Source organism: Tachysurus fulvidraco, chromosome 6 (genome assembly GCF_022655615.1).
Source record: "Tachysurus fulvidraco isolate hzauxx_2018 chromosome 6, HZAU_PFXX_2.0, whole genome shotgun sequence".
NCBI classification, from domain to species: Eukaryota; Metazoa; Chordata; class Actinopteri; order Siluriformes; family Bagridae; genus Tachysurus; species Tachysurus fulvidraco.
The window spans coordinates 12,223,350-12,248,219 of record NC_062523.1 but is presented as its reverse complement, the minus strand read 5'-3'; the positions used below and the strand labels follow the sequence as shown (position 1 = coordinate 12,248,219).

General features: G+C 38.4%; 2 protein-coding genes across 3 annotated transcripts in view; one reads left to right on the top strand and one right to left on the bottom strand.

The window, feature by feature from the left end:
* ttll4 (tubulin tyrosine ligase-like family, member 4) overlaps positions 1-13,831 on the bottom strand; it is a 15,099-nt gene extending 1,268 nt beyond the window's left edge. The window contains exons 1-16 of one of the 2 annotated variants that reach the window (XM_027164120.2): positions 13,664-13,831; positions 8,915-10,326; positions 6,697-6,776; positions 6,292-6,346; positions 5,335-5,453; positions 4,963-5,073; positions 4,698-4,774; positions 4,087-4,281; positions 3,923-4,005; positions 3,653-3,781; positions 3,406-3,528; positions 3,162-3,260; positions 1,118-1,252; positions 786-923; positions 362-458; positions 28-238 (exon numbers count right to left, since the gene is read on the bottom strand). In XM_027164120.2, the coding sequence (XP_027019921.2) occupies positions 28-238; positions 362-458; positions 786-923; positions 1,118-1,252; positions 3,162-3,260; positions 3,406-3,528; positions 3,653-3,781; positions 3,923-4,005; positions 4,087-4,281; positions 4,698-4,774; positions 4,963-5,073; positions 5,335-5,453; positions 6,292-6,346; positions 6,697-6,776; positions 8,915-10,257 (2,995 nt within the window). In that variant the 5' untranslated portion in view covers positions 10,258-10,326; positions 13,664-13,831. Of the gene's footprint in view, positions 1-27; positions 239-361; positions 459-785; positions 924-1,117; positions 1,253-3,161; positions 3,261-3,405; positions 3,529-3,652; positions 3,782-3,922; positions 4,006-4,086; positions 4,282-4,697; positions 4,775-4,962; positions 5,074-5,334; positions 5,454-6,291; positions 6,347-6,696; positions 6,777-8,914; positions 10,327-12,962; positions 13,581-13,663 lie in introns of those variants that run through there. The other variant, XM_027164119.2, reaches the window with a different exon arrangement.
* A 1,643-nt stretch (positions 13,832-15,474) lies between these two features.
* On the top strand, positions 15,475-22,993 carry si:ch211-67e16.11. Its single transcript, XM_027164537.2, has 7 exons — positions 15,475-16,187; positions 18,156-18,377; positions 18,875-19,045; positions 19,229-19,360; positions 20,211-20,380; positions 22,268-22,504; positions 22,612-22,993. The coding sequence occupies exons 1-7, from the start codon at positions 15,716-15,718 to the stop codon at positions 22,798-22,800; spliced, it is 1,593 nt and encodes a 530-aa protein (XP_027020338.2). The 5' UTR covers positions 15,475-15,715; the 3' UTR covers positions 22,801-22,993.
* The last annotated feature ends 1,877 nt before the right edge of the window (positions 22,994-24,870 follow it).

The window sequence follows — 24,870 nt, the reverse complement described above, 5'->3', positions numbered from 1 at the left end:
CAGGAGTCAACACCCCCACACACACACCTTCTCTTCGGTTTAGATAGTATTTCTGTTCCCAATGGTTAAGGAGGATATTGAGGTAGCGAGGATGCTCAAAGAAACGAAGGTAACGGAAGGAGGCAGGGGAAGGAAAGACGCGTTCAAAGTCTCCCAGACGACTCATCTCATCCTCACTCTCAGCCAGAACACGCACATCATCAGGGGTTAACACTTCCAAAATTGTTGAACAGAAATCCTGCAAACAGCACAACAGAATATTTCATAACACAAACATCTCATCAGCAGACATTGGGAGGTGGCTACAAACAATACAGTGATGAATTAAAAAAAAAAAAAAAACGATAAAAATTGCGCATACTTGGTCTTCAAACTTCTGGGTGAGATAGAAAGCTCTTTTCAGTTTCTCATCAGGGTACAGGTCTGATCTTGGTTGCTCTTGTGCTGCTTCATACAAACTGAAAACAGTGGCAAGCACACTTCACCGTTATTCCTGAACAGTACACAAATACTAACCAATTCCTCTGTTTTTCTGTTGTAGCAGTGCCTCGCAGTGATGCTGGCAGCAGTGGTAATTATTATACATTATATTTATACATCATTGTTTGTTATTAAAAGAGAGTGTGATTATTTCTGATCTCTATATTTCTGTAAACACAAAATATCTGCCACTCATATGTAATGAAATAAAAGATGAACATTATGAAGATTGAATAAAAATTAACGTTTAAAAAAAATAATAAAAATCAATGCAATCGCATATATTAATCTTTGTGGATTCTGACCTGCTGGAGGAGCTGCTGCCACTGCTGCTGGAGCTGATAATGTCTTCTTTCTTAGGCAAGACAAAACCAGCTAAATTCAGCACATCACGGATCATTTGGCCCTTAATACTAACATCCAGCGGGCTGTTGGAGTGTAAGCTGTACAGGAATACAGATGGATATAATCTACTGAACAATTTCTCATTGCATGTCTATATCCTTTACAAAACATGTAGCATAAAACATTTAGTTAAAACAAAATAGTGTATATAAAACACAAGGCATAGACATACATGACTGTATGTAGCAATGTATCAGAAATGGATGTATCAGAGTGTTTAGCTGATAGGTACCTGGGAGAGATGTTGACTTCGAGAACCCATGGCTTCAGGTTTTCATCCAGCATGATATCAAACCCAAACAACTCATGACAGCTGTATGGGGAACGCACATTTTTCTTTACTAATTTGTTTACATATGGATCGGACCTAAAGAATATGAAGAAAAAAAATACAATTTATTTTAAAAAAATAAATAAATAACAAAAACAACTGTACAGTAGTGTCGTCATGAGAATCATTAAAACTTAACAGGCTCAGATATATGAAGAAACAAATGTGCACTAACACCCCGTGAAAGCCTGTGTTTTGTTTTGACAATATTGAAAGACTCTAGTAATATAAACAAACAAATAAAACCAAAGAAGTCTTTTTAGAATGATCTGTAAAAAGTTATTTAAAAATCTAATTTATTGAGTAAAAAGTAAGGACACCCCCACATTTGTACTTAAAATGGATCAAATTGCCTACAGGTGTATCAAATCAGGTACAAATTATTAGAACATTGTTACAGAGCATTTTGATGGAGGCTTGTCATATTTAAACCTCAGATATTTAGTTTGGTTTGCTCTTAATTGTTGAAGTGAGAGGTATCATCATGGTGAGATCCAAAGAGCTCTCTGAGGCCTTCAGAAAGACGCTTATGATTCTGGTAAGGGATATAAAAAGATCTAAAAATAATTTGTAAATCAGCCCTTCCACTGTCCGGAAATCATTTGCAACTGGAGAACATTTAAAACAACTGGCAGCATGGTCAGATCAGGCCTTTCAAGCAAATTCACCCCAAGAGCCGACTGGAAGATGCTTAAAGAAGTCTCCAAAAACCTTAAAATATCATCACGGGACCTACAGCAAGCTCTTACTACAACCTACAATCAGAAAGAGACTGAACTGGGGGGTTTGCAAGAAGGAAACTTTGCTGTCTAAAAAACAAGACGAGTTTGCCAAAAGCCAAGACTTCTGGAATAATGTGCTTTGGACAGATGAGTCAAAAATGATATTATTTGGACACCATAACAGAGGACATGTTTGGTGTAAACCAAATACAGCATTTCAGAAAAAGAATCTCATATCAACTGTGAAACATGGAGGTAGAAGTGTTATGGATTGGAGACGCTTTGCTGCAGCAGGACCTGGTCAGCTCACCATCATAGAATCCACTATGAAATCTACATTGTATCAGAAGGTGCATGAGGAACATGTGAGACATGAGAGATCTGTCAAAACATTGAATCTGAAGAAGAACTGGACCTTAAAGCATGACAAAAACATTCCAGTAAATAAACCAAGGACTCGCTGTAAAGTAAAAACTGAGAATTCTGGACTGGTGAAGTCAAAGCCCAGATCTAAATCCTACTGAGATCCAGTGGGGTGATTTAAGGAGTGGGGAAACTTTCTTCAAGTCGATGTCAGAAACTGGTAGATGGCTACAAGAAACGTCTCATTGAGGTCATTTCAGCAAAAGGGGTAAACACTAGCTATTAGGGCAAAGAGTGTAGTAATTTCTTCCTCAGATCAAACACACATTTTTCTTGATTTCTATTGTTTAATAAAGTGATTTTTTATTGTTTACATGCAATTACATTACTTTTATTTACAGGCACAAATTAAAACAAGATCAGAAATTGACATGCTGAAGTTTCATAACGTCTGAATATTTAATGGGGTGTTCTAATTTTTTCACATAACTGTATATGTGACAAAGGCTGCTTTTTCTTCAAATCAATCTTATATTTTGCATGAAAGCCCTTGTGAGCATTCTTCAAGAATAACAGGGTCTAAAAAAAGATACAGGGGCTTTGCAAGAACTGCTGAGTCTCACTTTGGAAAATTTTATAATCTGTGTGATTAAATACTAATGAGGCACCTGCTACTAGGAGTCTTTACATTAGGATTAGAAAAATACTAGCTGAAAAAATGTATCCCCCATTACAACAGGTGTCATGGCCACATGGTCCTCTGGCAGACATAACTGAGGCTGGTAATGACACTGGCTTATAGGTTGAATGTTATAGGTTCAAAGATCTACAAGAACTTGTGTGATACTAAACAAACTTACGCAATGATGGTTTTAATGACCATATCCTTAATCTTCTCCCAGATAAGAGAGGTGATGATTCCTTTCGAGTCCAGATATTGCCATAGTGCCTTCAGTGCCCTGCAGGCAACATAATTTAAACTTTTATTTGTGACCACCACTGTAGCTAATGTCAAGCTATGGATAGAGATAAACTGTTGTTTGCACAGAAAGCCTGAAATCTGATGCTAAACAATGTGACAAAAAAATGACCATTTTGATTTACCATTTATGGCCCTGGCAGGCCTTGTCATCACTGTTGGCCTGATACTCAGAGTTCTTCTTGTTCACACTGTAGTTTGTCAAGTGCATGAATTTGTTGTCAAGGCTTTTCATTGAAGAGGAATATCTGTAGCAAAAACATTGAAAAATAAATAGTTATCAGAAAAAAAAACAGTGTATACCACACTACAAAAGAGGCTACTTATTATTTTGTAAAACAGATTTCTGCACATAATCTTTAATTGGCTTACTTGCAGCTTGCGAAGCGGACAAGTCCGTCATTAAAGATGTAAACACGGAGTGGGTCATAAGAGGTCACGTATACATAGATACGCAGATCAAATTTATTCCCACTAATGAGGTAGGGCTTGTGAAGGTATCTATGAAAATCAGAGAGGTGACTCAGTAAAGTACAAATCAAATATCAAGACCTGAAATATGTCCTCATTTTTAGATTAATTCCAAACCAAAAAAAAAATAAATCATGCGGTCAGATAGCTATATGAGGTTTAAAAGCTCACCTCTGTACAAGGAGAGGTCTCTTGCGTGGTATTTGACTCCACTTGTGAATAACCTGAATACCAATTCCCCGGGCTGAAGCAGGCTGTAAAAACAGTAAACATAATGCACCTTTGGATATTTTATTTTAAAACAGTTTAATAATGACTACGAATCCAAGCAGTACCGGTTTGATGATCCATTTTTGCCGACTCCCTCCATCCTCCCATGCCTTCTTCAGCAGTTTCATGTCATGTGGGAGCACAAATGAACGTGGGAAAAAGCCAAACTCACGCTTGCCAAACCGTGTCTGCATCTTGGACAGGTTCCGCCACAGGCGGTCTTTCCGTCCAATCTGAAAGGAACCTGGAAAATGATTCAGCTGCAAAACAGAAATAAAATAATTGTGAAAAATCAATAACTAGAGTTAATAATGAACATGGCTAGACAGTAATCTGTATGCAAATGCACTGTGATCCTTCTGTTGATTTATCCATGTACAAAACCTCAGCATTTAATTTGGACTGAAATAACAAAAGTCCACCTCATTAACTAAATGTTTTAAATGGTATTTAAATTAAACTTCCTATATGACTCCAATATATTTTCATCCTGAATGAAAGCTGACATCATTTCTTAAACATTTTTCTGCCATTGTCCCATTTTTGTGTGTACTGCAATATGGTTAAACCTTTTAACTGATGGTTAGATCTTTACTGTGCATCCATAAATACAGCTTATACGAATCATTAACATGGTTTGCAACTGATGTCAGTGATGCCAATGTTGGCCTCTGACCTTCTGGTACTCTCGTATGGCATTGAACCCAGCTGACTTCATATGATGACCCCAGCAGCCGAGCCAGTCATGACTCTCTGAAACAAAAACCCTTTTTGTAAAACTTCTATGCTGACAAATTTTTAAGTGAATTTTTTTTTAAGTGAAAGTGAATTTTTAAGTGACTAGCATGTAATTAGCAATTTAACATGAGTATAATGATACAACACAACACATTTTTATAACTTTTAGAAAACTATCAATACATGAGAATAAAATGACTTACTCTTGGTAACTTTGAAATGGGATCTAGTGATTGTCTGCCTGACAATGTTAGGAGTGACACTACTTATTTTCCATTTCAGAAGACTTCTCTGCTCAAGAGGAAGCAGTTCCACTGTAAACACCAACACAAAGTACAGAAGAATTTACCAAATATTTTTTAAAATACAAAGCATTTTTTATTTAAATTTCAAACAAGTTTAATTGCTTTCATCATCTTATTTTGTACAGCAATACACTGTATTTACAACGGTTTTTAATCCTTAAATATAGCCATGACAGTTGTTAAAATAAACAAGAAGATATATTTCTAATCTGTGACAATACCATAATACTGAAAAATTAAAATTAGTGTTCAAGTAATGTGTGTACTGACCTGTTTCATTGGCTCTACTGAAGTATAATGTAGGGGGCCTAAAGGGGAACAGGCTGGGAACCAGTGCTGGCTTCACCTCCTGAGCATCCTCCAACTCACCCCTCATGGGCTCATCAATACTAAAATACAGACAGATTTCCATACATATAAAGAAACAGAGTGCAACATCAAACCTGATTAAGTACAAGGGCAAATGGTTAAGACACAGTGTTATATAATATCAAATTAGAAACACAACATGTATTTTAACATGGTCAAAAAAATCTAATGAAAAAAATAAACACCAGACATAAAAAATTCAGACATAAAATGTGAATACTTTGCAACCAGCTTTCAAACAACAATCCACTATCTAGCACTAAAAGAACAGATTATTTTTTGCCTTTTTTTTTTTAATTAACATCCATCCATCCACAAGCTTGAAAACTTCCAGCCTTAAAATTTAAATCATTTCTCATAAGTCTGAAATGTCTGTCTAAAACCACCTAGCCATTTGTTTACAAGGAGTTCAAGTTCTACAAAGATGATTAGCACGAACAGAATAGCTTCAGGTTTCAGGTCCTCCACAACATAAGCATTTATGTTCAGTAAAATAAAAACATAAAAATTGTCTGCCTATAAAAAAATTAAAAGCATTAGCTGGGGTGTAACCTACTGAGAGCAGCCTGCAAGGTCTGACAACACACTGCCACACTCAAATTAGCACCAATTCACAATTGGGCAATTTTTCTACTGACACGTGCTTTTCAGCTTATTCTCCACAGCACCCACCAGAACACTACTAACAAAATAGAGAAACTTCTCTGTGTTTGCCATCACCATAAGAAGGTCAGGTGAGAGACCCATGCAGTGATTAGAATATGAGCGAGTATGTATTCACAGCTTTTTTTTGCCATTGGTTAATGCAATGCAAAAACGTCTACCAATAAAATTTTATATAGTAAACAAAAAAATTACTTTGATGATGAGGATGCCTTAGAGGGTGCTAAAGAGGCATCGGATTCTGATCCATCTGCAGAAAAAACATTAATACAAACATGTAAAATGATGTTTACATTTTAACCTGAAGGTTACATAGCAAAAAATACACATTGGAGTCATGGGTGAACAAAGCCAAACACAATCACAACAATCAATGGAAAGGTAAATAAATACAAAAGTGTGTGAGCAGTGCTAGTCAGTGGTTAAAATTTGGTCTTCTTATAAGAATGCACACATCACTTATCCCTCAGCTGCTAAGTTTATAAATGAGAAAGTCACTCTGGATAAGAGTGCCTTGCCAAATGCTGTAAATGTTCAACCTGTACTACACAATATGGTTTGGGGTAGGAGAAAATGGAGGGTTGGCAAAAGGACAGTTACCATCGTCACTGCAGACATTCTCCAACTCATCTGCAAACTCATCTGAATCAACGTCCCGCAACACACCAACATTCACCTGACTGAGACACAATAAGACGATTGTTACTTTTTTCTTTTATTTTAAATAAAGTAGGTCAATTCATGTTTAGTAATATTAAAATGCTTAGACAACAATCAACATGTTTTAAAAAGGTATAAATGAAAAATTTGTATAGCTTCATAAAATAAACAAATAAATAAAATAAAATAGAACACTGATATAGAATTACAAACCAGAGTAAAAATCTTAGGATGGTTGACACACTAACTGACTAAGAAAAAACTTGGTAGATTTTCCAGTAAATTATCGACAGGGCTCAAGGCAGCCATAGAATTTCTATTATTCAATATACAAATGGGCAAAATTCTACAGACACCTGACCATCACATACGCCTTCTGAAAGTCCCGATTTCCACTGAATAGATATTGTAATGTTATACATAAATGTCTTACATAATTTTGTGGGAACAGTTTGGTGAAGACCCAAATAAGGGTGTGATGTTCAGGTGTCCACAAACCTTTGGCCATATAGTGAAGATGAAGATACATTTGGGCTTAGGTCAATTGAAGACCTAAGCAAAATTTAAAAAAAACAAAAAAGTTTATCCAGCAAAAAACATCTGGCAATCGGAGGCATTTAAAAACGACGGCAAAGTTGGCTATTCACACTGAGGTCATTCAATTCTTTATCAAAGATAGAGCTATACAACCAGATAGAGCACACCGGTTCTCAACGCACACTAAAGCAATGCAGAAACATTACCCGTTTATATATAACACACACACACACACACACACCAGGGTTTTTCCTAGGTCAAAACTGGTCTTCGGTGGTGGCTGATCGACATGGTCATCCACACACAGCAAAGAGTACCCTAGTACCCACATGATCCACAAGCCTGACATTGACAGTAAATGTTAAATTTAAAATAAATACAAAGAAACAGTTTGTGATTTTTTCTTATCCTATTATTTCATGAAGAAATGATCACTGTCAGGCTAGATAGTAAAAGAAAGCAATTACTTATTTTACATGTAAACATCATCGATACCAAAGTCAAAGGTTCCACAATTTATCTATTTACAAATATTACAGCCTGCAGATGAACATTTAACTTGTCTCTTTTTATTAACACTGTAGAACTTTTTTACAAGATCTCTGTATTAGATTTCATCCTGATGGGGCCCATCCACAGCCACCTTGCAGCATACGTCTAAATGTTGGTCCTTTTTCATTTTAGTATAATCATATCAATTAAAAAGTAGCATTAAAAACGTAGCGTTAAAAAGGTGTAATAGTGTAATTTTTGTACCATACAAAATGTTATAAAATTAGCAGCTCGCTAGCAACAGCTTGCATTGTGCTTTGATCTAGTTTCATCTCACTCCAGTCTAACTTTAAACTAAATGATTTTATAGGTGATTTACAGTAATACACATTGTCATAGGCCTATACATACTGTGTATTATTAAGGCTAAATTTTACTAAACACTCTTACTAAATGGGGTAAGCACACTTTCTCATTTCAGATGTGTATGTTCTAAGAAGTAATGACTTGTTATACACCGATTCAGACACTGACGGACAGGCCAATTTCTTTAACCATTCATTATAATGAATCGGCTCAAAGGAGTCATTAGGTCGCGAATCTGACTTTAGCGGGCGTGTTGTGTGGGAATCCTGGCTGTTAGGACATCGCGAAAGATGTGTCAACACACACTTTTTTGCATTTATTTAAAGTTATGTCAGCCACATGTGTGGAATGCTTGTCACAAGTAAGAGAAGATAAGGCAACTTTTTTGACCGCAATTCACACCCAGCGGTAATTCAGCAAAAATATTCTCCGAATGCACCACATGAAACATGGATTCGGTCTTCCGACTTTTAGGATCAGTTGATTTTGATGCCGGTGAGAGAGCAAAGACAGAGCTGAAGACGAAGAGTGTCCGTGCGGGGTGGCGCTGTGCTCGTTCTCTCGGTCACTCCGTCAGTAGCCCGCTTCACTCACAAAACCCAATTACAGATCAAATAAGGCTTTGGCGGGACAAAAAATTGTTTTGGAGGCCGCCAAAAAGTTTCAATTTAGGAAAAACCCTGTATACACACACACAAACAAATACACACACACACACACACACACACCACAAGCTAAATATGGAGGATCTGCTCATACTCACCCCATGACATCAGGTAGACCATCATCAACAGTCAAAGGGCACTGACTTGGGTCCTCATCTGAAGTGTGACGACAGCAGTCCTTTGTAAGATGTATGGCAGAGATCTGGTTCATTACTGAGTAAACAGTGGGAGACTGAGGAGAGTCCATCATGCACACAATGTCCTCTGAAATGGCACATGTACTGTCCTGATTCATTCGGTCACTAGGAGAATTTTCATCTAGGCAAAGGGCATCGGAAGGATGTGTGTCCATGTAATACTCTTCACTCCCATTAATAAGGCAAACTGTAGAGGCTTGTGTTGCGGAATTGGCATCAGTCCTTACTTCTCTCCTGTTACTCTGAGAATCGAAGTTGGCCGTCAGTGATCCACTCAGACCATTTAGTGTCCCGTTGTTCACACGTGATATGTTTTTAGTGAGCTTTCGTACAGCTGATGTGAACTCTACCTCAGAGCTGACCTTCCTCATTCTTTGAGGTGCTTCACTGGCTCCATGCCCCACACAGCATTCCACTATATGCTCATTCTCTTTAGCATCCTCAGCCACAAGCTTGTCATACTCAGAGAAGTCTGAAATATGGTTTGGAGGCACAACTGTGTATTTATCCTCTAAAGGCACTACTGTTTGGCTATTTTTTAGGGTGTCTGCTTTAGCAGAAACCAAAGCACTGGACTTTTTCAAATGTTTTGTCTCTAGCCTGGGAATTATTGGCACCTTGGCAGTGGAGGACCGTATAACCCCATTGCTGTTGCTTCTGAGCTTACCTCTAGACCACGGGTAAGACTGATTTGCAGGCATAGTTTTCTCAACTATCACAGATACTTTGTGAGAGGATGTCTTGGGTGGTGAAGGACAAGGAGGATAAATTGAGAGTGGAGGTACAAAAGCTCTTTTTCCTAAAAGTCTGGACCTTAACCTGAGAGGGCTCAGGTGCCTGTGTGACTGGTGAGCGTGAATAACTGGCTCCAGAGGATAAGTGCTTTGACATAGAACTGAAGAACCACCAATATTTACTGAGCTCTTTGACACAGCACCACGTGCTCTTGTATCCCTACTACTGCTGCTAGAAGGACGAGCACCTGTGCTTTTGGCACGTACAACCCCCGCAGGCACTGATGGAGAGGCACGCTGTGAAGATATCCCTGAGAAATTATGGGGGCGCTCATACGGCACTTTTACATGAGGCCGAGGTAAGGAGTCACCAAAGGATGAAGGTTGATGCCATTTACTTTCAGCAGGAGCAGAAGATGCACGAGTGCTGATTTTTGCAGGTTTTGCTTGGACACTCAGGGTTGGCTGTGATGCCCCCTTTCTGAAGTCCTCAGCGCCAATGGAAGCCATGAAGTGCCATTGTACTCTCTCCTGGCATGGACTTTAATAACTGTAAGTGGTGACTCACCATACCTAAAACTAAGGAAAAGAAGAAGTTAAATCCCAAAGCAATTAGCATATTGCGTTTATACATCATTTTTGACAAAGTCTTAAAGCCCAGTTTGAAACATGTGAGCAAAATGCATTGTCTTATTTATTCATCTAAATTTTAGTACAAACAAAAAAACAAACATTTACACATTTTTTTTTTATCTAAAGTTGACTCGAACACTTTAGAACACAAGAGATTCTATGGAAATATAATTTTATCATTTTAATTAAGCGTACATGAGGTTTTCCTACTGGAGCATATCTGGGATTTCCGCATCAATTTTTTGTGGACTGCATGTTCTTATGTGTAGAAATAAAAAAACTATAATATTTTATATAATACATTCTAGAAAATAATCACAACCACAGATAAAATTACTATCATGTCAAATCAGACTGGATAAGATGATTCTCTTATACCCCGTGTTTTTACCCAGTATAAAGAAAGCTTTTTCCTATAATCTCCATTCCATTATCACAAATCCCTAAATCCAAGCATTGACTGAGGGTCCGTTTACGAATACACAACAATTCACAATAATTATGAGAATTACAGCTAAACACTAAAATGCACTAAGCCAAATCCATTATAAAGTAGAAAGTCTAAGAAATTACTGCAAAATGGCCCATTGAAGTTCCTAGTCAACACTACCCATAAAGAGCAATCAATATGTCTGATCCATTATAAAATTAGTTATTTTGATCCATCATAGATCCATAGTGTCCATAGGTTTATCACAAAGCCACTTATTTACATTTTTGTTTATGGGTTTTAAAATAAAATGATTACCTTAACTTTTCTTTTTATAAACTCAAACAAACAAACAAAAAAACAAAATTTAAATAACTAAAAAAGTACACAGCACAGAACAATCAAATGTAGACACTGTTAAAAGAAGAAGAGGAGAGATAAACGAACACATCCAAGTTCCCACTGATTGTGCAGCCTTAGAATAAAACTACTGTGTTACAATAAGGTGTGTTTAGTTGTATGATTAGAATAATGAAGCCACTATAATGTGTGATGTTTACATCTTAACCCTTGTGAATTGACTACAGCTATTACACTTCTGGGGATTTATTTTTCGTGTGTGTGTGTGTGAGAGAGTGTGTGTATGTATGTGAGTGCGTGCGTGTGTGTGTGTGAGGGAGAGAAAGAGAGAAAGAGTGTGTGAGTGAGAGAGAGTGTGTGTGTGAGAGAGAGAGAGAGAGAGAGAGAGAGTGTGTGTGTGTGTGAGAGAGAGAGTGTGTGTGTGTGTGAGAGAGAGTGTGTGTGTGAGAGAGAGAGTGTGTGTGTGTGAGAGAGAGAGTGTGTGTGTGTGTGAGAGAGAGAGTGTGTGTGTGTGTGAGAGAGAGAGAGTGTGTGTGTGTGAGAGAGAGAGAGTGTGTGTGTGTGAGAGAGAGAGAGAGAGAGTGTGTGTGAGAGAGAGAGAGTGTGTGTGATATCGAGAGTAGTGTTTTTTATTATAGAGAGATGTTTGATAGAGAGTGTGTGTGTGTGTTGTTTGATATAGATATATATAGATATTGTGTTTTTATAGAGAGATAGGATATATATCATCTATATCGAGATAGTTGTTTTTTATATAGATGAGAGAGTGAGTGTGTGTGAGAGAGAGAGAGAGAGATAGAGAGAGAGAGTGGAGTGTGTGAGAGAGAGAGAGAGAGGTGTGTGTGAGAGAGAGAGAGTGTGTGTGTGTAAGAAAGAGAGTGTGTGTGAGAGAGATAGAGAGTGTGTGTGAGAGAGAGATGAGTGTGTGTTGTGTGTGTAGAGGAGAGAGAGGGAGTGTGTGTGTGAGAGAGAGAGAGTGTGTGTGAGAGAGAGAGAGAAGAGAGTGTGTGTGTGAGAGAGAGAGAGAGGTTGGGTGTGTGAGAGAGAAGAGAGTGGTGTGTGTGAGAGGAGAGTGTGGTGAGAGAGAGAGAGAGAAGTGTGTGTGGTGAGGAGAGAGAGAGAGAGAGAGAGAGAGAGAGAGTGTGTGTGTTGTGTGTGAGAGAAGAGAGAGAGTGATGATGTGTGTGTGTGAGAGAGAGAGAGTATTGTGTTGTGTGAGAGAGAGAGGTGTGTGTGAGAGGAGAGAGAGAGAGAGTGTGTGTGGGTCGGTGAGCGAGAGAGAGATGTGTGTGTTAGTGTGAGAGAGAGGAGAGAGAGGAGAGAGAGATGTGTGTGTGAGAGAGATAGTGTTGTTGTGATAGACTAGAGATTGTGAGAGAGATGAGAGAGAGAGAGAGTGTGGCTTGTGAGAGAGAGAAAGAGAGAGTGTGTGTGTTTGTGAGAGAGAGAGAGAGAGAGTGTGTGTGTGTGAGAGAGGAGGAGTGTAGTGTGTGTGTGTGCTGTGAGAGAGAGAGAGAGAGGTGGAGATGTGAGAGAGAGCGGTGTTTGTTGTGTGTGTGTGAGAGAGAGAGTGAATGTGTGGGTGAGAGAGAGAGAGTGAATGTGTGGGTGAGAGAGAGAGAGTGAATGTGTGGGTGAGAGAGAGAGAGAGAGTCTGTGCGTGTGCGTGTGCGTGTGCGTGTGCGGGGGGGGGGGTACAAAACGTAAAAATTAGATACTGGATTACTAGATTACTGTCGATGCTACACGATCGAATAACTAAGCTGATTTTAACATACTTGCTCATATTTACCATTTCTGAAGAGATTTCAGCTCTACTCGTTGCCCACCCGGCTTGAGTCAGCAGTTTATCGGCCATAGACCAGTTCAGCCATGTGAGTTAACCAGAGCGCACATGGACCACAAATCAATAGCTGCTCTTCCCAGGGCCCGGTTTACACTGCGCAAGCGCGGAACTAAGCGAGCAGTGGCCTGATCCGAATCTGCTACTAATCCCCGTGTATGTGCACTACTCGTGATGTGGAATAATAATTTCTAAACGCTATGTAGTGCAATACATGTTCAAAAGGATGACATTTTGTGCTTCATCATTTGTAGAACGTATGAACACCAATCATCTGGCTGAGCTATTATTTTATTTCACTAAGGCTGCGTCTCAAACCGCACACTATATAAAGTATCGGTTTGGGACGCGCCCTTATGTCTGTGACGCCAGTTAGCAGACGTGCTAATTCATGGTTCTGGGCGAAAAATGAGCCATTAAAGCACGAAGAACGTTCATAACACGAACACGTATTATCATGAGAATCTATGTAGTAAACACGGAAACACTAAGTACACTAACTACACAGGTATCTAACACGCTAGCGGACTAACGACACCAGGCCGTTATAGCGAAGCTAGCTAATGTAGCTAGATTGTGCTGAGTAATATTGTCTAATACTAAAGAGGAGCTCCTTTCTACACCGACCGTGTTTACCCGCCTTTTCTTACCTGTGCAGAATGTCAAGCGGATTTTATGCCCTACATTTCGGAGCAGTAGCTTTAGTTGTGATGTGAACCAGCCGTCTAAAGAGTAGCTTTTCTCCTTCATTTAAAAAAACAGAAAGAAAAAAAAAACCGCGCTAGTTTTTTTGTCTACGCGAGCGTCTGCCTGTATCTTAGCAACCCATAGTAACTCTGCAGCACAATGTGAATTCTCTCTCTCTCTCTCTCTCTCTCTCTCTCTCTCTCTCTCTCTCTCTCTCTCTCTTTCTTTCTTTCTTTGTTTCTCTCTTTCTTTTTTCTTTCTTTTCTCTCTCTCTTTTTGTTTCTCTCTTTCTTTTTTCTTTCTTTTCTCTCTCTCTTTCTTTCTCTCTCTTTCTTTTTTCTTTCTTTTCTCTCTCTCTATCTCTCTCTTTCTTTATTTCTCTCTCTCCTCTCTCTTTCTTTATTTCTCTCTCTCCTCTCTCTTTCTTTATTTCTCTCTCTCCTCTCTCCCCTCTCTCTCTCTCTCTCTCTCTCTCTCTCTCTCTCTCTCTCTCTCTCTCTCTCTCTCTATCTCACAGGTGCGCACACACACCTGTGTACAACCTTCTCTGGAAACTTTGCCACTTTACTACCAAGACTGTAAGCTATCGTGATATTCACTGATTTTATGTGTACATATGTTTACAAAAATCCTCTTACTGCATAATTTCTGTCATTTAACAAACATCCAGAGTGACTTACAATTTATACACCTGAGCAATTGAGAGTTAAGGGCCTTGCTCAGGGGCCCAGCAGTGGCAGCTTGGTGGACCTGGGATTCGAACCCTTCCGATCTATAGTCCAACACCTTAACTCTGAGCTGATTGAAATGACAATAAATGCTTCTTGACCTGAAATGAAAATGCCACATGACCAGGCCCCGTATTCGTAAAGAATGATCTCAGAGAGCTCCTAACTTAGCTTAAACATTTCTAAGTAAGACCTAACTCAGAGCAAAGAAAATACAAAAAACATTTATCTTAGAGAGAAGGCAGGGCTAAACCCGGTACTAGGTGTGACATTCTTATGAAGACTGATTGTCTATTGGTTGTCTAATAAGATAAAATAGGTATTTATATGTAATTATATATATGTAATGATATATATTTGTAATTTCTGTGCTGTCTGAGAAACTCTGAAAGCCTCTTAAAATTCCTCCTATCTATTCCTAATACTTTTTTTCCTTAAGAGTTCTTTTAAGGGTTAAGATACTCTTTCAGTAAGAATCTTTATGAACCCAGGCCCTGCAGTTTTGGACACGACGCAGTCATCTAGCCATCACAGTTTGACCCTTGTCAAAGTCACACAGACTGTTACACTTGCCCATTTTTCCTCTTTCTAGAACATGAACTGATTATCCATGTTATTCACCTCTTAGTGATCTTATTGTTATGGCTGATTGTTGTATGGAGTATATCATCTGGAATAAATACATACATGTTTAGTTTCTTTATCATGACATGATCATTATTTACCCTTTAATGTTGTTATTGCGCCTCCTTCTGGATTCAGTTTGTCTTATCACTTCATCTGTTCGTCTAAAACAGCATACTGATGTCTGAAAACAATGTCGAATTGACATTTTTGTTGGATAACTGGCAATAAAAATGTGCTTTAGACTTTGATCTGCTAACATATTATACCGAATTTCACCATTAGTTGACATGTATGCATAACCTTCATCTCTGTATTAATTAAACCCATTAATAAAGTTAATAAATATAATTTTTTTAATGTGGACTGCGCATGTCAGTTGAAATTATGGCATGGCCATGGTCCCCTCTTCATCCCTCCTCCTCCTCCTCCTCCTCCTGTTGTACCGGCATGTCCTCCGCCTGTGGGATGGAGTTACTCTTGCATTTACTTTCAGACTGGATGCTGCTGCTGCTGCTCCAATCCACTTGGATGTCCTTCTTCTTAAAGGAGAGTTGTATTTTTCCCACTTGATCTCGTATCTGTTTTGGCAACCTTTAAACCGTTGATCCATATTTTAATCTAAAGAACGGAGGTGATTATTCCCTTTGGCCGGAGGAAAACATGAAGTTCCTGGACACTGCGCGCGTTTCGATCCTGCTGTTGGTGCTGCTGTGGGGCAATGAGCGCGGTGCGCAGGGGAAAGCGGCTCGGCTGGAGCGCTGGGTTAGAGCCGGACTGCAGTACCTCAAGCTGCACCTGTGCCGCAGGGTTGCGTTACCGGAGAGCGAGTGCCGCAAGCTCGCTCATCTCCATCCCAGCGGAATAGCGGTGTATACTTCAGAGTCCGGAGCTGGTAAAGTGCTCGCCATCCTGCCCGACTCGCATCCCGCTTTAAAAGCGAGTCACAACGCGGGTGTCCTTGCGGCTGAGCGCGGGCTGGAGAGGGAGCGCTTCACCGACGTGAGCGCGCATGACGCCGTGCTCGTGCTGGACCCGAGTCCCGGAGAGAGCTTCGGTCATCCTGTGCTGCTCTTCTACTTGGACTTTAACGTGGCCAAGAAAAAGTGTGTCCACATGGAAGGGATTTATTTAGGTGAGTAATCTTTATTGTGTAGGGGATACTTTTTAAGTTGTACATATTTTAGTCATTTAAACATTAGTACACCTATAATATTATAATAAATAACAATAACAATAATAATAATAATAATAATTATTATTATTATTATTATTATTAGTAGTAGTAGTAGTAGTAGTAGTAGTAGTAGTAGTAGTAGTAGTCTCAATATGTGTTTTAAGATATTTGGTTAATGACTTCTGCATTGTTGGGTCAGTAAAACATTAGATTTCAGACACTATTACAACAAAAAAAACTTTAAAGAAAAACGTATGTCATAAAGCAGGCAACATTGGGTAATACACTATTTTTATTTAAAAAATAAATCAAAGAAAACAAATTAATAAAAGCCCCTTAAAATAAATAAAAAGCTACATATGATCATAAAAGCCTTCAGTGAACCTGTTGCAGGTTCTCCAAAACTCTTGAATTTTTTTTAAAGGCAATGCCAGACATTGACTTTGTTTAGTATATTAACGTTTAATATTTTTTAGTATGGTTGTACTGGTTGTCCTTTACCACAGGTGATATTGTATTTCCCCTCTAATATTTGTTAACTGGTGTTTTTAGTATCATTTGTTCAGCTATTTTAAAAGCTGTGCTAAAACTACACAGACTTTATTATGTCCTTACAGTCTGTATATCAAAGGGATGAGGTGATTATGCAGCTGCCCAGGCGAGGCATGGAGTGCCTCTACCCCTGGAGTATGTGTAAATAAACAGCATACGTCTGTGTGGATAGCACTAGCTCTGTGTCTCTGTGGCTGGAACAGCAATGAGACAAGAATCTTATAATAATAATAATAATAATAATAATAATAATAATAATAATAATAATAATAATAATAATAATAATCTTACAAACTATAATGTCTGAGTGTGAATGAATTCTGCCTTAAATATTTGACTGCAAAGATTTGCAAACTCTGGAATTTGCAGATTACTGAAAACTGATGACTTAGTGATTTGATTTTTATTGGTTATAATAACAGACAGAATCCAGTTTTCTTTAGCGATGTCCAGGAAACAAAAACAATCTGGAGATTTCTAATTACTAACCATGTCAAAGATGATCAGGAGGAAAAAACAGGATAAGGGAACGTAACTGTCTGACTTCTCGTTCACTGTAGCTTAAATCTGGAAACATTTTTGGGTTTAAATTTGTTCAATCTTAACCATGTAATCTGAAGCATTGGGAAGAGGGAATATGACCGCTTTGTTTTGAGCACAATAAAAATTCTCCCATGTCTCTTTGAGATGTGATTATAAATTGAGAAGAGAAAATAAGTGAAAACATATACAGCGTTGATGCCATATCAGTAAGTCAACAAAACATCTGTTTGTGGCCAGGGCTGAAATTAGATTTATAAGAGTTTATTTTTAGCTATTTATTAGCATAGTAGTACTTAGCTCAGGTCCAGTAGTTCTGAATTATTTCCTTGAATATTTCCTAAAAAATAGTCTACAACTGAAGACAGCATGTGAATGCAATATGTGCAAAATATTTCCTTGTGGCAAACGAAATTTAAGAGTTATCAAAAATGAATTGTAAACATAAGATGAAAAGGAAAATACATTTCCTTTTAAGTCATGAGACATCATGTGACCTGAATTTCAGAAAGGAACATCATCATATGTAAAATACATCTGCATTTGCATGCATGCTACTTCATATCCTTGAACCACTTCACAATAAATCATTCAACAAACATAGTACTGTAAGGACTCTTTAGGAAATAATTATGAAAGAGTATTTACAATCACATGTCAAAGTCTGGATCCTCTCAAGGTTTCATCACCATGATCTCTCTGGGAGTTTTTCCACAACTTAGAATCAAAACAGAAATCTACATCTGGATTTCTGTTAAACTGCTCTGTGACAACATCTAGACCTATAAAAATGGAATTGAATTAAGCTGAATAAAATGATTGTAATTTTTACAGGAGAAGAGTGTATGACATTGGCCCTGAAGACTCGCTGTCAAAACCAGCTGAAGCGGAGAAGGAGCCGCAGCGACCGTACTATGGACCGCACACAGATTCGGAAGGGTTCGGTGTCCCGAGCAAGCCATGCAGAGCGTAGCAGTGGCCTCTGTGAGATCCACTTCCTGCCCCGAGTGGTGGGAGTGAGGGACAGCAACCAAACACAGCGCCTCCGCTGTGTGGGTGAGTAAATGACCAACATGGACATGCCTGAGTGGCTAAAGTTGTTTGCTAAAATGCTTTGTGTCTGGTATGAGTTTGTAGCAAGTCTCACACCTGTGCAATCTTAGAGAAAACTTGGAATAGAGAAAAGGTTTAAATGCTTTTCTCGTGGCTCTAGTTCAGACAAATCATCATCCCAAAATATATGATGCAGCCACCCAAATTCTATCTGTTTGAAATGCATATTGAAAAATGGAAAGCTTAAACTACATATTATGTAAACATTATGTATTATTCCTTAATGATTAATATTATTCCTTAATCCTTAATGAATTGTATATAAGGCACCCCAATGTCTAGCAGGAAGTCACAAAATAAATGCTGTAATTGTGTATATTAGGAAATAAATATTTTTTGTCTTTGAACAGTCCAATAATTTCCAGGGAATATACATATACTTAAGGGTTTTAAATAATCTTGTATGAATAAATTAATCTTGAATTGTGATACTCTAACAGATCATCCAGAGTTTGCGAGATGCCCACAGCCTTTGCCCCTCACTAGTCCAAGCATGCCCATTTCTAGTTGTGAGTTCAATAAGAATACCCGTCGATGCCACCAGCAGCCTCTCGCCACACATCACTCCTGTCGCCTCTACCAGACCTGTGACCATGCAGTACTGCTCTCAGGTTAATAAGAAAATCCCTTTTATTTCATGATTAGTAGCTTTGTGAGACCCTTGCTTAGGGTCAGCAGTATCAGTATTGTGGGAGAATGTGATCAGTTAGCAGCAACAGTATTTGGTAGACTCATGTGGGTTCACTGTCTGTAATAAACCTTCGCCAGGCTCCTTACTCTGTTTTTCTGATCAGGTGGATGGCAGGAACAGATCACATATCAGCACCATGAGCAGAATCTGCTGCTCTTCTACCAGATGCTAAGAGACAATGGGTTTCATAAGGATCACATTAAAACATTCTTTGCTGGAAATGGACAGGTAGCAGGTAAGAACTCCAAGCCTGATTGTACCAAGAGTGATATAAACTGTCAGATTGTTCTAGTTCAATATCTAGGGAGTGATATAAACTGTCAAATTGTTCTAGTTCTATATGAAGAGAATTCAATTCAATTCAATTCAATTCAAGTTTATTTGTATAGCGCTTTTTACAATAGACATTGTCTCAAAGCAGCTTTACAGAACATAAACACAGAGCAGAAGGTAAACATAATTAATGATAAAGGAAATAACGAATAATAAAATCGGTATAAGCGGTCTAAATGATATAAACGGTCAGATTGTTCTAGTTCTATATCTAGGGGTTGATATAAACTGTCAGATTGTTCTAGTTCTATATCTAGGGGTTGATATAAACTGTCAGATTGTTCTAGTTCTATATCTAGGGGGTGATATAAACTGTCAGATTGTTCTAGTTCTATATCTAGGTGGTGATATAAACTGGCAGATTGTACTATGACTTAACTAGGGAGTGATATAAACTGACAGATTGTACTAGTTAACTAGGGGATGATATAAACTGGCAGATTGTACTAGGAGTTAACTACAGGATGATATAAACTGGCAGATTGTACTATGACTTAACTAGGGAGTGATATAAACTGGCAGATTGTACTAGGAGTTAACTAGGGGGTGATATAAACTGGCAGATTGTACTAGGAGTTAACTAGGGGGTGATATAAACTGGCAGATTGTACTATGACTTAACTAGGGGGTGATATAAACTGGCAGATTGTACTAGGAGTTAACTAGGGAGTGACATCTACATAATCTACAAGGTACATCAAAATAAACTCATTTTATCCAGGCATTTATTGACTACATGCCTTTCATTGTAGATAAAGAGGCAGAAGGAATGTATCCAGCCACAGAAAAGGAGTTAATCAGGAACCACATCTCCTACATCTGTCGGAAGCAGCACTGTGCAGACACATTCGTCCTGTATCTGAACAGCCCGACCCGCAACGACGGAACCATGCTGCTATGGGACCGCAACAACAATGGCATTGTGAGTGTGTAAAACTTTACTAGCTTTCACTTAACGTTTGAATTTATACTGTGACAAGCTCAACTGACAGACAAGAAAAAGCCTCATCAGTGAATGAGCTGGGAGTGATTGTTGGGATTAACAGTGGGTCTGGATGATCTGAGGGAACTGTGTTTAGGATGGGCTCTTCTGCTTCAGGAGATCAGCAAAATATGCTAAAAGTAAACCATTAAGAGCTTTAAAGAGACATTAAGCAGGAATGTGTGGTCAGTTTGGAAGTTAATAGTAAGCCATGGTATCTGTCATAAGACTGGGATAATATGCGTGGACGTTTACTTCCTAGCTGCTGCAATGTGAACGGCTGGATCTTATTTAAAGGATCAGCAGTGCAGCCAGCAAGCAACATGGAGCAATAGTTTAATCTAGGGGTTATAAAAGTCCTAATAATCCAATTTTATGTATGGATACTACATGATTTCTCTTGGATGTTTCTTTAGTTATTATATTCTGTTTTACAGTCAGGGATTAAATCAGGCAAGCAGTTATCACAATATTACACAACCTTTGTATGCTGTTTTTTTTTCTTCAGAATTCAGGAGAATGCATTTTCTATTCATCCAGTTTTATGTCCCGGCCTTCTATTTTATATAGCCATATAACTGGTGTTGTGTGACATGGTGTTACAACACAGAATTCCACAAGCAGGAGATCAATAGACAGACACTGGAATGCATGAGTGATCTCTTATCTTCCTGTTAATAAATTAAATGTGCCCCTTAATAAAGCAGAACGGCCCACCACTTCAAAGTGCCTGTAGCCTAATGAAAGAGACAACAAGGAAGGCGTTTAGTCAAAGAAGAGGGATAAATACTGCTTCTGAGTCTCCTCTCATCTCCTTGCTCCCTTTGTTGACTACAAAAGGAAGAAACTGGAATGTTTTCTTCTGTATGGTGTTTGAGAGCTTATCTCCATGCACTCATATTTAGCTTTGGTTCTACAGCTTTGGGTAATTAAACAGTAGGCAAACTTTCTGTAAGAAGATGGGCTGATCTTTACTTCTTTAACACACTTTTTTTATAGAGAGCCTCAGACTTCTTCACAGTTCATGTAGCTTAAAGATAAGATAATGCTGTCAGAAAAAGTTACTTTAAGACTGAAATATTCAGCTATATTCTGAACTCAAAGCACAATATCCCAATCATCATTACTAAAAATACTCTTTAATCTATTAAAAACAAATTCTTAAGAAAGCAAGGACCTATTTAATTATAATTCCTTTTTAAAGTACATTAGTTTGACCTCTGTGAAATCCCACGTTCCGCTGCAAAAGGTGGCCAGTAATCCCAGCCATATGCTCTGAGCTGGGCAGACAGAAGGGTCCAGACTGTGTGGTAAAGCCCTTCCTTCTGTAACAATAGGCACAGACTCTCTAGGGACAAAGGCAACAACCTGATCCCTAGACAGGGATGGGAATGACAAAGGGGGAGGCTTGAGAAACGAGGACCACACAGGCTCTGGACCACCGGACTGTCTGCCTACATGAAAAAAATAGCTTCTTTCAGATTAAAAACCCCTTCAAATGAATAGATGCTCTACAAATAGCATTTACATTAAAGTCAAGTCTTTACATATTACTAGCACCATCATGTTCAGTACATACATAAATGGATTATATAAACAATATAGAGTATTTAGTAGGCAAATGTTATAGCCCCTTTATCAGACAGTTACAGATCTCCTTCCATTTGATCTCCTAATTCTCTAGAGACTTAGTTAATATGTTAATACTTAGTTAATATGACTAAGCTAACTTAGTTGTATCAAGTGTTTCTTTTGTTTTAACATGTTCAAGAATGTCCAAGCAAATTAAAGCTGTTTTCCTAAGATCTTTTTCCCCCATATGACTAGGCAGATCTAAAGGAGCGCTATGCTGTAGGTGAGCTGCTGGCTGACCTTGCAGGCTGCAGGGCAAGTCGAGTGCTGCTCTTTGTGGAGCAGAGCTACACCGGAGTTCTCACTAAGAGACTAAAGGGCTCTCTTAAACACCTTAATGTGGTGCTGCTCAACAATCTGCCCTGGATGAACACAGCTCAGTACTGGGTGTCTCTGCACCCATCCCACTGCCTCATCGACCATCTCAGTAAGGTACAGGAAAAACTGAAGTTAAATGGTCTGTTTCTCCAATCACTGGTGTCATGTATGTAATACACTAATGGTTTTGGTTCCCCATATTGATTTTTGTCCATTACCAGAATGCTGTAATGCCCCATGTGGGTGATGGGATCAGCCTGCTCAACGTAACTCTGTCTGGAGCTCCCTGTAACTCCACACCACCTCTTTCAGAGGCTGAGATGAGGAAGGAGTACATGGGCTGTCAGAACCTTCCTACAGCATTGTGGCACCAGGGTCGCCGAAAGTCCCACAACATCGAGAGAAACTGAGAGACAACGCCTATTCTTCCAGTGCAGCCTCATCACCTTCACTACCAGCATCTAATTTCATATAGAGAATGCTAGAGATGTCTTTTTGGTCATCTTAATTCTTTACTACAGTGTTTGATCTTCGGTTGTAACACTAGATTCAGGCAGCTGTCTTAGGATGCTGTTAGATGACAATAAAAATGTGTATAAATTATTGATACTCCAGTACAGTTCAAACGGTCATTAGCTGGATCCAGTCGATCCAGTAGCCATGAACCTGTTTCTCCAGTATTTTTGTCTACCCACTGTGGGGGTTCATCCTGCAGGCAGCCATGCTCTTGCATCTTTCCACATTCAGAGCATCCTGCTGCAGGTCAGTGTACAAGTTATGTCCTAGAGATGAAACATGGTGACTCTGGCAGTCTGCTGTTTCAGTATAAATCCATGTTTCACTTACAGACAACAAGAAAGACCTTAGGCATTGCCATCATCTCACTTTCAAAAGAGTTTTTTTCACCAGTCCGACCTGTGTCAGTGTTGGCCTTTAGGTGACAAAACACATACTATAGGAGAACATACTGGTGTTTTATACATCTCTGCTGGAATTTAAGAACAAACCATCAATGAATAATTAAAGTCAATATAAGTTAAGAATAAAAAAAGAACATTGGACCTTATCCCATGAATGCTCCAGGGCTTGTTTGCCATTATAGCTCTGATCCAGCTTATTTGTGTATACAGTATATATTATAAACCTCTTGTGAGTTAAGTCAGACATCATATACCTTCATACATCTTTCATATGTACAAATGTCCATAAAACCAGTTCAGTGCATGTTGGCTAAACAGTTTAATAGACTATACCCAAGTGTAAAATGCTGAATCAAGAAATACGTTTTGTATAGACCAGAAATACTGTGTGTACTCTGTAAATGTTATGTTGTGCTTAATAAATGAATTTTAAATGCCACTTAAGAGGATAATAATTGTCCTCATATCAGTTGTTAAACTGTAGCTTGTGTGACCTTATGTAAATACTCAAAATAAATTAACTTTTTTACATAATCTACATTTATTTCAGTGAAGTGTCTTATAAACAATACATTGAGTTGTATTACATTATCAGCAGTGAAACAACAGGAGTAAACCTAAAAAGTCTAAAACATTGACTTATAAATTCTGTTGTTTATTATGTGTCCATTTTCTTCATTCATTGCCTTAAAGTACAGTGCTACTAGGAAGTTCCTTGGAACCCTTTACAATTTTCTGAATTTCTGCAAAAGTTTGAACTGAAATGTTAGATCTTCATCTAAGTCCTAAAACTTGAGAAATAGATCCAAATTAAATGATTGCACAAAAACATTATCATCTTTACGTACATATTAACCAAAATTATGCATTAAAATCAATAAACATTAAAAACCAAAAAGTGGAAAAAGTATGTAAACATCAATAAATATGAGTTTCTTTAAAGAGGAGTAATAGAAGTCAGGTATTTCAATAAGGGTACAGCGAACAGAGGTGAGAGTTTAGCAGGCCCTCCAATGTTTCAAGAGCATAAACATCATAGCAAGGAGGAAGCCTTTACTCTCCGAAAAGAAAACAGCTGCCCATCTGAAGTCTGCTAGAATCTATGTCAATAAGCCAGAAACCTTTCGAGAAATCTTCTGTAAACAGATTAATTAGAACAGATCAAGTCTTCTCATTTTAACAAAAAGCATTATGTCTGGGAAAACAGACAGCACATTCCAAGATAAGAAACCCAACTTCAATTCCAACTGTAAAGCATGGTGACAGCAGCATCACAGGTTTGGCTGCTTTGCTGATGCTGGTCCAGGTCAGCTTTCCATTATTGACCGACAGATAGCCTGGCATTGAATTGTTTAATTTGTGGGTAAAATCCAGAATTCAAAAGTCCTTCAAATGAAGGTTAAATGCAAGTGGGTCATGAAGCAAGACAACAACTCAAAGCATACTTGTAAGTTGACAAAGAAATAGTAAAGGAAGTTTAACCTTTTGGAATGGCCAAGTATAAATCCAGACCTTAATCCAAAAGAAATGTTGTGAAAAGACCTTAAAAGAGTAGTCTGA